Source organism: Cricetulus griseus, chromosome 7, assembly GCF_003668045.3.
Source record: "Cricetulus griseus strain 17A/GY chromosome 7, alternate assembly CriGri-PICRH-1.0, whole genome shotgun sequence".
Taxonomy (NCBI): Eukaryota; Metazoa; Chordata; class Mammalia; order Rodentia; family Cricetidae; genus Cricetulus; species Cricetulus griseus.
The window spans coordinates 120,647,953-120,660,911 of record NC_048600.1 but is presented as its reverse complement, the minus strand read 5'-3'; the positions used below and the strand labels follow the sequence as shown (position 1 = coordinate 120,660,911).

The 12,959-nt window shown below is 42.7% G+C and overlaps 1 protein-coding gene across 7 annotated transcripts in view; it reads right to left on the bottom strand.

Moving 5' to 3' along the window:
• Positions 1 to 369: 369 nt before the first annotated feature.
• Positions 370 to 12,959, bottom strand: part of Helz (helicase with zinc finger) — a 128,380-nt gene continuing 115,790 nt past the window's right edge. For all 7 annotated transcript variants that reach the window (XM_027425844.2, XM_027425849.2, XM_027425847.2 and 4 more), the window contains 2 exons: positions 8,890 to 9,142; positions 370 to 7,822 (listed from right to left, as the gene is read on the bottom strand). In XM_027425844.2, coding sequence (XP_027281645.1) covers positions 7,488 to 7,822; positions 8,890 to 9,142 — 588 coding nt within the window. In that variant the 3' untranslated portion in view covers positions 370 to 7,487. The remainder of the gene's footprint in view (positions 7,823 to 8,889; positions 9,143 to 12,959) is intronic.

Below are 12,959 nucleotides of genomic sequence, written 5' to 3'. Positions count from 1 at the left end.
AATACATCAGTGTATATTAGATTGATGAGTTCTTCAATTTCCAGCCACACAAGCCTAGTATCAATGACTACTGACTTGTTAAGAGTAATCAGAACATTTACTAAAAAGAAATAAGTAAGTTCTGATCCAGAGAACACCACCTTAAAGATCTCTCTCCCTCTCTCCTCCCTCCCTCCCTCCCTCCCTCCCTCCTTCTCTCTCCTTCCCTCTCTCTCTCTCTGTAAAGTCACAACCTTATTTCTTGACACTGGGCTCTCCCTCCCACGAGCTCTACCATTTCTGTGATGAGCTAAATCAAAGTATCAAAGTGCGCCAACACTTCTAAGCTTGGAGGGAAAAGAATGAAAAGTCCACACAGAATAAACACTCTGAATTATTAAAAAGGCATTTTATTATAAATACATTTTAGTTGTAGCAGTAAAATACATTTTGTGTTACCATGAATCTTTTAAAACAAAAGAACTTCACTGACAATGATCACACTGTAGACTCCCGGACTCAAAACATGTCCTAAGGAAGTAGCATGAGCTAAGGGGACCCCAAAACCAAGTTAGGAAGGACGAAGAAAGGAGAAAAGAAAAGCCTTGGAGGGTAGCTCTGGGGTTATCTTATGATACAAAATCATCTTTACTTTGAAGAATAAACTCTTTAGGTATTAGGGCCTCCCAGATGAGGTATGATAAACTGCAGAGGAACACAGTCATTGTTATTACTTTTGCCATAGATGATGCTTAATTAGATGCAAATAAGTGGTGCTTGTAAGATAAACGGACCAGGGTGGTTTTATATGCCCTCCCTTGTGAAGGTTTCCCATACAAGACCCACAATGAGTCTACTATGTGGCAGTTCCTATCCACCGCTGACCACATTTAGAGAATTTTATTTTTTAAAACATTAAAAAGAGCCTGTGTCATTAACAATTAGGACCTTTACTATAATGCAAACCCCATTAGCTTTATAATTTAGAGAAAGTATTTGAACCATCTATTCCCCTGCAACTAGTACATATAACCAGTACCTTTATGGGTTTCAGAGAATCAGGTCAGGTGGCTGACACGGAAACAAGATACAGTACTTGACGTACAGAATGTCATATACACGGATTTATAGGAGCAGGTGTGGTCCTGGTACATGAAAATCCAGGACGCTTCATATGAATGTGTGGGAAAGGTGTTGCTGAGAAACAGTCTCAAGTATAACTGACACTTTGGAACTTTAACCTGGACAAAAGAGTCCTCTGACCTCCCAAAAGATACAGAGTGGTATCATGCAAGGCAAATCGCAAATAAACCAAAGTCCCTTAGAAGCTGGGGGTGCATAGAGATAGCTGTGCTGGACACACCAGCAATGCACAGCTAAAGCTTCTGGGGCCTTTCATGTAGTAAGTACTGGGGGCTAAGAATTCTAAAACTGTGCATTCTAGGATGGCCACTGTGGATTATACTTCTACGCCTACGCCACTCTACATTCTATTACCTTAAACATAGATTGGTTTTCTTGCTAGTATCAGTAAATTCAAAGCCAAACTAAAAATGAGAAGCAGAGCCCAACACCTGCAGAACTGCAGCCCAGGCTGAACATTAAACACAACACACACATGTAAAACTATCCATAGACCTGTCAGGTTTATTCTGTTGTAGGCAGTTTCTCAAAAATAACTTGCTCATCTGTGTCTGCTATGACTTAGGAGTCACTCATGCTGTGGAGGTGGTGTGTTCCCCTCAACTCTTCTGCAAACATACAGAGTTCTTCAAGGTAGTAAGGGAATTGGAAACAACTGCTTCTTTTCTGCCACATACAACACTCATGCTCTCCCTAACACCTGCTGGCATGGCAGAGAACCCAAAATAACTTTGTTAACCTGAGAAACATACAATATGAAAGGAAATTCTTTGCCCTCACCCCCAACACGCATATCAAAGAAGAAGAAAAAGATTGAAAGCTATAGACTCCATTATTTGAAGACTATCCAATGTTTCTGATGCTCCATGTCACTGCCACTCTAGGACAGGGACTCCTGCACTAAGAGCCTCAGTAAGTGCAAACGCACTCTTCGGGGCAACCAATGGCTTCTTTCCACAATCCTGTCTCCAAGTGGAGGGACTAGGCATATCCCACAAATGCACAGCTTCCAGACGACAGCCAGGCAGCTGCGTCCCTAACCACAAACTCACCCTAGAAATGAAAGCGCCCCTGCACCCTAATGAGGAGAAACGGCAGAGACCCCAAAGGTAGAGAGAGCTTTGTCCACGAATGGGTCACTTCTTTGTGTCAGAATGATTAAAATGACCCAAGAGTAAAGCAATGAAAAACCTCCAACTTTCTCTAGACCAGCAGTCTTCAAAGTGCGCTCCCTGGACAGCTGTGGTGGCCACCCTGGGGGTGGGAACAGCGATCTGTCTTTCAACAACCCGTCCAGGGAAAGAAAGCTGAGGCTGGCTTCAGCTTCACATTAACTTTTTTTTCTTTCCTTTTTTTTCTTTTTTTGCTTGATCTTGCTCAGAATTCTAAAATCTTAAAATATGATAGATTTGTAAATAGCTATCACTGTATATAATCTGCCACCCTTTCCACCTTCAGTTTCAAACATTAAAATAGTAAAACAATTATTCCATAAAAATCAAAATTTTCTTCAAAGGTAATATTGATTTCCCCTCCCATACGTCATTCTAAGGCAGGCAACACATGCTAGTATGCTAAATAAAGTACAGAAGAGACCTCAGATGAGGTAGAAATAGCCAAAAGACCCCCAAAACATACTGAAAATCTCATATTGTTTAATGAACTTATAGAATTATATAAAACTTACTATGCTTTATGTTTAATATTTGTATCAAAATAAAATCTCTCTGTTGAACAAATTGCAAGTAAAGTCTGGTCTACCACTCTGATGACTGAAACTACAAGACACACGGGCTTTCTCTTGAAACTCATTTCAGAAAACCTCAGGCTACCACTGTATAAATGGGCTGCTTAACCTCAGCTTACAAGCCTAAGTCTAGATTCTATTAGGAACCTCCCTTACAAAACATTTTTTTAAAACAATGAGGTTTCTTTAAAGATCACTCTAAAGTAGGTATTTTCAGTAGGTTCAAATGTCTGAATGTTACACTAAAACTTAAAAAAAAAAAAAAAAACACACACACACACACAACTGTTAAACCTGATATTCTAGCTTAGAGGTGATGGCATGCTGCCACTTTCTGGTATCTTATTAGAATGTTAAGCCCTAGTAAAAATCCCCTCCTTCCAGGGTTTTTGGGATTGCTAATTTAACAGGGATGAAACTGGCAAGTGTGAACTTGGCAGCTTCATTGTCTCAGAGGGAGATGGGAAGATGCCTACTGTATGTAGCAAGTGCTCTGGTGACCGGGGGACGTGATGTGGGGGACACTCGAAGTCATATTCTGAAGAAGCACAAGCTAAAACATCACTCACTTTCTTCTCATCGATGGGCAGTTTGAATATCGATCAGATGACAAGTCAGATCTACCAAGACATTTGCACCCAGAAGCAAGAAGACACACGGGGAAACAGTAGAAGCAGGGCTTTCATATGTTGAGGGGTAGGCACGAAAAATGTCTACTTAATAAGAAAAGACAAGCTTAACTTTGAGGAAGTGGAGAAGTGGGCAGGAAGGGATGAACAGCCTAAATAATGTATGTTTTACTATATGGGAAGTTTTAATCATGTATTTTTATAGAACTTTTCTAATAGCAAAACTCTCCACTATGCAATGATTCACACATGGGCATCTCCTAAAAATCAACTATTTTAGGAAATCCAACTTTTTCCATGACAATAGTTGAAATGCTCAGATTTAACCTAAAATTTTCACACCCTGACTAGAGATACATTCTTTTATGTTTTCAATTCTGCTCTCAAAATGAAACATATCAAACAGAGCCATCAACTACACTAGGCAACACAACACAACATACGAACTCAAGGTTAAAAAGACGGCTAGCGTCCCCAGGACTGCAATGCCTTCAGAAACAAGGAAACCTCGTTCATAAATAGGCTTTAGAGGCTGCTCTGTTTAATTGGGTAATGCTTATTCCACAAGATTCTTGCTGATTTTACTTACCCTGCAATTCTCTGAACAGAAGAGATCAGTTGATGCTTAGACCAAATCTGAACTTGTCCTACAATCTTGATTAGAATGAAACAAAAGAAAAAAATAACCACATAGTTAGATGTTTTCTTTATACAAGTTGGTCCACACAGAAAGCATGTCTGTGTGAAGACAGGAAGGCTGAGGTCATTAGTTTGAATGGTCAAACTGATTATTTAATGACTGATCAAGGACAAGACTTTATGATTAGCAATGGCCGAGCTAGAATTGACTTCTTTGAAAAACACACCAGAAAATATCCATGATACAATGAATGAGGTTGTTCAAATTTCAACAAGAATTCATTCTTAGATCAAGAGGGGAAGGGGAACCAAACTTAGCATGAATACTCTATAAATTATCACCTAAAAGAGTGAAAGGGAAAAAGACGAAGGAAAGAATGGAGAGAGGGAAAAGAAATACCTCAAGTTGTAGTGAAATGACTAACAACAGAATTGGCAAGGACAAGGAAACTCCACTGATAAAAAAGAACAAAGAAATGAAAGAAATCATAAAACAGCCTCAGAATCTGCCCAGAACAAAAGGGCATCACAGAGCATCAAGTTCACAGAGCTATCAAGTTTTCTTAAAAAAAAAAAAAAAGTGTGCTTATGTATGTAAACGAACACATAAATACACACACACACACACACACACACACACACACACACACACACACACACACACACATGTATGTATGCTCCATCTGAGCTCTAAAAAATTGCAACTAATGAATGAAATAAGGTATTTTCATGACACTGACTAACCCTGCTAATACTACCCGAGTAACAGCAAAGAGCAGCAGTGAGAACTCACAGTGGTCCTTCTGGTAAGATCTGCTGAACACTGGTACAAGATGCTGGGCATAAGTACAGACTCCTTCGAGCCTGGACAGGAAGACAGGAGTAACGCTGGGAAGGAGGAAACCAGGTTCAAATAAGCACTGTATGAAGAACATGAAAACATGGACACAAGAGAAATGGGAACACTCAGACACTCACAACAGAGCAGTCACCTAGTAAGTAAGTAGCTAGTGTCATTTCTTAGAAATAACCGCTTTGAGAATGTCACTGCAACCCGATAGGTTCCTCATCCAAGGTGTCCCACCATCGGTATTTTTATATAAAATGATAGGACACAGCACATGTCACTTTAACTAAATATAAATAATTTAAAAACTGTTATTTTTTTAAAGGTTCAAGTATGAGAAACAGAAACTAGGCAATAATCCGCTGATGAGAGAGGAACCGAAAGCGGACGGTATAGTTCTGCCTGAATTAGCAAAATGGCTCTCAACACTTGCCCAGCATGTACTGCTGTCCTGTGTGTCTGCATGTGTGAGGGTGGGGGCTATCAGTGATGGAACACACAGTCTCATCATGGGGGAGTCCTGGGTCTTGTTTGGGCACAGAGTTAGAAATACACAGAGCCCTGGGGCAAAAGTTGTCTTGTTCAACCTAAACATGCCCAGCAATATGTGGGGATGTCACATCAAGCAGAGAGAGTGATGGATGCCCTGGCTCACTGGATCCACTTCCCTGCTGTGATCTGTACTATCCAGGAACACCTCTCTAGTTTGTGGGTCCACATCTGCAACCCCAAAAGAGGTGTTCAGCCTGAGACAGGAGGTCAGGTACCCATCGCTCAGCCCTGAGCACAAAGGTGGAATTGACTTAAGAGAGGCTGCAACATTGGTCCTAGAGTTGGCTAGCCCTTAACCAACCCAGCCTTCTATCCTGCATTGTCTGGGGGTTACAGGAAGCCATAGATGGCCGCCAAAAACTAACCCCTAGTCATAGAGATAGAAGTAATTCTACCTTCCCCTTGTCACCGTCAACCAGTTTTAAATGTTCTATCAAAACAGTCTTCCAGAAAACTATGCTTCAATGATCATTGGGAAGGTTGGGCTCTTCTGAAACATCCCCTGGCCTCATCTTAATCTAAAAAGAAAAAAATATATTGTAGTCTCAAGATACCTCTGAAATATAAAATCATAGCTACTGGATCAGGAACACCAAGGACATTCATTACTTCAAACGCATTAAAGAACTGAAGAGAAGGATAGCCTCTTCTTCCCTCTCAATGTTCATTCAAAACAACTGTCCGGCTGCAGACTACTGTAGACAGTTGTTGAAATTTCATATTTTTCATGAGTTCAAGGGGGAATTTCAGAAGAATCAAAAGATATGAAACATGCCCCAGATTTGATCGACTTTTGGACATTGTTTTTTTCTTTAATGATCTTTCTCAAACAGAACAACTAGAAAAATCTTAGAATTGCCATGTGTAATGTCATATCTTAATGTAAACATCAAATAAGGTACCAAAATTTTCACTGGAGGAAAAGAAACCCAAACTTTTAGTCGGCACAGTTCTTGCTGCCCTGGAGAAGGGGCTAGGCTACAAACACTTACACATGCAGAATGAGAAAGAAGTTTTTTTTTTTTTCCACTAAACTCACGCAGTTTTAAAATAGTTATCAAGTCTACTAAGCACCAACAATCCTAAAAATTTTTCAGCTTCATGATTTGTTTAAAAAACAAAAAACAAACAAAAAAAAAAACAAAAACACACACTATCAAATTAACATTAAAAATAAGCTGAATGTGTTGCTTTTCAAAAAAAAAAAACAAAACAAAACAAAAACAAAAAAAACCAACTAATTATGCCACTGGGTTTTGGGGTGTTTTTTTTGTTTTGTTTTGTTTTCTTTTCTTTTTCACATTTCAAAACCCAGTGGCATACAGAATACACGGGCAAGGAAGTCCGTGATCTCTACCCCTGCTGATGGAGAGAACAGCATGTCACAGATAGGCTAAAACTCTCAAAGTTTTAGAACGCAGCATCCTGTCACCAAAAAAACAAAAACAAAAAAACAAAACAAAAAAAAAAAGCTGATAAAGTATTTAGAAGATGCTGCCCTTTTATTTAAAAAAATTTTTAAATGAATTTAAGCAAAAATAACATACATTTGTACATCAACTGGCCATTTCTGGTACAGAAACCCAGCATGTGGTAATATTATTGAATAAATGTAAATGCTACTTAACTTTTTTCCTTTTTAAATACATTTTAGACAAACTTTTTTTCTTTTTTTTATAGTTGCACAATTAACCTCTTAGCTGCTAGCTTGATGCAAACATATGTAACAATACACAAATTTAAAAATATTTTTATTCTACATAAAAGCTGTCAAAGTTCTGACTCACATCAAAAATGCAAAATAATGGAATATACTTTTAAACTTAGGCGCAGGTCTAGCAGCAAGGGGACTGAGTGAGAGCGCGGTCAACATTTCGCAGAGGCTGCACACAGAGGAGCCTGCCACCTCAACCCTACTGATAAACAGGAACTGAACACTCCAAGAGCCCGGTCACTTGAAGTAGGAGTAGAAGCCGTTGCTGCCCGGGCTGCTGCCCAGGCTGAGCTCCTGAAACAGGGACAGCGGGTCGCTGCCCTTTTTGGCCTGCTCGGGTGGTGGCCTGGGCTTGGGCGGGGCCCGCAGCGCACTGGCATAGGACATCGCAGGCTTGCTCCCTGCTGGGCTCTGCTGGCTGCTGCTGTTGGCCGACTCTGCGATCTGCTTGTTGGGCATGAGGGGTGGGAACTGGCCGAGGTGCTGCAGCACCGTGTAGTTGAAGGAACTGGACACCTCCGAGCTGTCGGGCTTCAGCTGATCCTCAGCGGGCTTGACAGTCTTGGGTGGCGCTGGGAACAGACAACAGCGACAGGGTTTAACCAGAGGAGCAGGGGCGCGCCTGTGCACGGGTTATTCCATCTCCGGGAATGCAGGGGCAGTTTAGCCAAAGCCCAAGTCCAAGCACACATAACTTCACCCACAGGATGTGAAACCACGCATTAAACCCCTGTCCTGAACAGTCACCCAGAAAGAGCACTCATGCCCACTGGAGCAGAGAATACACAGAAACCAATGCCAATGCGGCTGGAAGGAAGGGGTGCTGACTTATCTGCCTGGGGTGGTTGGACTACTGTGAACCAGAACATGTCTGTATCAGCAGAGATGTGCTGTGCACACTCTACTCTTAGATCTGGTCCAGTGGCACCAGGGTCCACCTGTTACATACAGTCACTCCCATTTCTTGTGACACACATTTACTCTGAAATGTTTTAGTTTTTTCAAACAAGATCTCAGAATGTAGCTCAGGCTGGTTTTGAACTCTTGGCCTGCTCAGTGCTGGAGGTCCAGGTGTACACCAACATACCTAGCTTACCTAAGTGAACATGGAATAATGGGAGGAAAGAAACATCACATTTCCACCAACTGACTTTCAAAGTCTTCAAAACTTGGTCCCAGCCTTCCTAAGCAATGTTATTGTCCATCAACACATAGCTTTTGTTTCTAATCTTAAAATTTAAGTAACACTATATTGAGTGTGAGAGAGGGAGGAGATACAGACAGACAGACAGACAGACAGACAGACAGACAGACAGACAGACACACACACACACACACACACACACACACACACACACACACGAATGAACGAACGAACGAACAAGGGGGGAGGGGAGAGGAAGGAGGAGGGGAGGAGGAGAGGAGAGGAGAGGAGAGGAGAGGAGAGGAGAGAGAGAGAGAGAGAGAGAGAGAGAGAGAGAGAGAGAGAGAGAGAGAGAGAGAGAGAGAGAGACTCTCATGTATCCTTGCAAGTACACAATGGCTTTTGAGGACAGGACTGACAGGAAACAGCCAATAAATATCCAGGCTTTGAGGAGTCGAAATCACTGCTTTCTGGAAACTCACCCATTCATCTTACCTATCAACTCTCTGGGCTGAGCTGTCCTGCTGGGTCCATTGCACGGAATGTTCTGGTAGGGGGCAGACGAGGTGGTGTTGGCCCAGGACTCAGGGGCTGGGTAGCTGAAAGCAGGTGGGCGGCTGTGGTCCTGTAGTTCTTTGCCCTGAGCCAGGCTGCCTTGAGGAGTGCTTGCCTCTTCCACACAAGGCTGGGCTGAGCTAGATGAAATTCTTCTTTGGTACAAGGGCCGACCAGGTCCTCTGGGCTCATACTACACAAAGAAAAGGGTGTGTGGTGAGTCCAGCCACCTCCATACCTACAGTGACCTACCCTCACAAAACAGGGACCAATTGGCAAGGAAATTCTCTGCTGTGGTGTAAAGCTCTCTCCTCTTCACCTTCTCCCATTTAAAATGGAGCAGATACTCCAACATGGTGTCAGGAGACCTGGCTCTGAAACTCATCTCTGGACTGTCCCTCTCTATTCGGTCCTGTGGCAGTACCTGCCAGCCTATGGCTCCTGTACCCTACTGTCCTCAGCTACAAAGTCATACTGTTATTTCAGGGAACAGCAGAGCTTGTGTATGAGTTGAGTCCCAAATCAGCTGACCCACAGAGCTGGGCCAGAAGTCACTGAGACTGATCTCCTGGACCGTCCCAGCTTCAGCTGCTCTGCTCAGCCCTGCTGGCAAGATCCGCCTCCTCCAGCATAAGCACCCTTACCAGGCTTTAGTGTGTGTCTCCCCACTTAGTCAGCTGATACAGAATACTCATGACTTTCTCCACAATATTCTTTCCAGAGTTTAAAACCTGATCAACTTATGAACTTCTCCTCCTCTCTCTAAATGTCCTCAAATGTACAAGCCAAACTCTTTTGCCTTCCTAACAAGGGCCATTTGCCCCCCACGTCAAGATGCAGTGTTAGTTAGGGGCTCTCTGGTTCCTTCCGGCCTGACTGTGGTAGGTAGGTTCTGGGTATCAGCTGCAATGACAGGCAGTGCACAGAACTTGCCTAGCAGGACCAGACTTCAGGCCTTGCCTCAGACCTGCAAATGTCACGTTGGGCAACTGGCCTAACCTCCTGCCAACTTCACCTCCGTAATAGATTACCCCAACTTCCTCTTGGGACTGCAGAGGGCACGGAATAAGCTAGGAATGAATGTAGGATGTTCGAGTTGGTTCCTGGTGCAGGTGAAGAGCCAACTGTTTTTACCATTGTTTTGTGGTAAAATAAAAGACCTACATCTGGTCACAAAAGACACAGTGGTTTTTAGTCGTCCACCTCTTCTCCCAGATAACAGCGAAATCCACTATTCAGCTTGAGGTCCACTGTAATTCAGACAAATCTTTCACCATCACTGCAAGTATGTGTTAGACTAAAAAGGGAGGTGCTGACCAGCACAGTGCTAGCACAATGGCGTGGGGGTTGCAAGAGAAACATGGTGGGCATCATCAGGCCAGGACATGGAGGAGCTGGGTGTAAGCATCAGTTTAAGTCCACAAACAAACCCCACTAGGATAGAAATCAGAGAGGGGCACTACGTGGGCAGGAGATGGTGGAACAGAGTGGCAGGCCAGACAACACCTGTGCCTGGGAAAGGGAGGAGCCACTGCCACCTAGACCACTCCCTTTCCCCGGTGTATTTTATCTACATCCTGTTTCTCATTAGAACATTTACATCACCTTTAATTATGCTCTTTAAAGAAAACATTTTCCAATGATCAAAACCATTCTGAATTTGACTGTGCCTTGAGACTGTGGCTTTGGGTCAACTGTAAATTCAAGCAGCACATTTGAAGCTTGTCTCAGACCTCAAAGGTGATTAACAGAAAGCCAACCCTCTGGAAGTGCTTGTCCTCCAGGCCAGACAACCCTTGAGTGACTGATCAGATGGTTTTGGAAGTCATTTTTGTAAGGGAGACAATTAGCTCTTGAAATGAAGATGGAGTGTTTTTTAATTGTCACACTGGGAGTTCTGCCCTGTTGCTGTCTGTAGGGGATCGTACTCTTGAGCCTTTATTTGTGAATGCTAATGCACTAATATTGGCCAGGTCCTCAAAAAGAGCAGGTTGTAAGAGCCCCCGTGACATGGAACACTGCAAATAGCCACCTGGACTTCAGCCAGTTACCTCATAAGCCCTGTCTTTAACAGGCACCTATAACAGTAGTACAGACAATGGGTAGACACAGGAACCTTGCAGCATCAATGAGGGGAAAGGAAAATCAGAAAGTTACATAAATATAATGAAAGAAAAAAACACAAGGTCTACAGGTACAGCTACTGCATACATGAAGGTGAACTTGTGGAAAGCCATCTTCATTGCACTGTTCCTCAAAGGTAAGGTGGCTATGAGCAAAGGAACACACAGCAAATGAAGTTAGGGCCATTTTAGTCTTTCTGTCTCAATTCTGAACCTTTATTTGCTTTAATTCACTGACTGCAACCTCCAACAAGCACTCCACCCTGCTGCCTTTTTCCTTTTCTCTTTCCTTTCCTTCTTCCTTTCCCTTTCTCCTCCCCTTCCTCCCTCCCTTCTTCTTTTGTTCTTTTCATGGCTCATCAACCCCCCATCCCCTCCATCCCGCTTCCCCATCTTTCTTTCACAGACAAGTCTGACCACCTAGCCCATGCTTGCCTTGACCACCTGGGCTCAAGTGATCCTCAGCGTGCCGGCAGCTGGGACTGAGGGTACACCACTGTGACTTAATCCTCCTAACCTCTCTCTAATTCTGTCTTCCCATCAACCATACTGGTGGCCTTTCAGCAGCTGTACTTTCTACTTTGTGTGAATGTGTATGGGTTGGGGGTAAGGAGGATGGTGGGTTGTTTTTGTTTTCAGAAGTGAGATAGTTATTGATATGATCATGTGATCTGTTCCCAGACTGTTAACACCGTAGGTTAATACACTGCTTTACTTTCAAATACTGCACCAGCCAGATAAGCTGCATGGTGTCATGGTGTATTGTTCTCTTCATGCCTGGCTGAATTCAATTTGTTGTTCTGTTGAGGAGAGTTACATCTTGCCATAGATATCAGCTTATAGTTTTTTGTTTGTTTGTTTTTTTACTGTCTGTCTTGCTTTGGAAATAGTAATGGTGACTTTATGCAATAAATTGACAAGTTTTCCCTTCCATTCTCTGGCAATGATTATGATTGATGAATTTTCTTCTTTACATATTTGGAGAAATTCAGTAGTGAAACAACTCTAGCCCAAGAGAGCTATCTCTTGAAGTGTTTAACCATACACTCCAGTCTTTAACAGCTATATGACCATTCCTACGACACTTACTTCATTGCTGGAGAGTTTCTGAATGTTTGTGGACTTCGGGGATGTGGCTCATCTCACCTAAGCTCTTGAAAACTGTTTGCAACCTTCCTATTATTAATCCTTTCAAAGACACCTAGTCTGTAATGACATAGTTCCTTTTGTTCCTTGTATCAGTAGTCAGTGGCTTCTCTTTTTTTCTTCTTGTCAATCTTTTCTGGGGTCAGGGAAGGGGGCTAATAATATCTCAACACAGACTAAAGTATGAGGATTGGGGGGCACTCAGCAGAATAGACACAACTGAGACCGTGGGTCTCAGCTTGTTTTCCAATTGGAGGAAACAGCTCAGGCTTTGTGCCTGCCCTTCGTAGGGCTGGACACCTACAGCCTTTAGCCTAGCAATCACCATGAAAGACTCCTTTCCCTTCATGTCCTCATAATTTTCCCTGTCCTTCTATCCTACTTCAATTCTCCCTGAGATTCTGATTCTCCATCTTAAGGGTTGCAGAAGACTAAAAATCCATTTTCTATAATCTGATGTCTACAGCCCTACCTACTCAAAGACCTACCTACTCAAGGACATTACTTACTCAAGGACTTACCTACTTAAAGACCTACCTACTAAGGACACTACTCAAGAACACTACCTACTCAAGGACCTACCTACTCAGGGACACTACCTCTTAACCTGTCTGCATTAGGGCAGACATGAGACAATGGGAGTCTGAGCAATGGAATACCTTCATTTCAAGTGAGTCAACAATGTATCTGGAGGATTCCAGGCAAGAACTCAGGGAACCAGCATTTGGTAGATGAAGCACA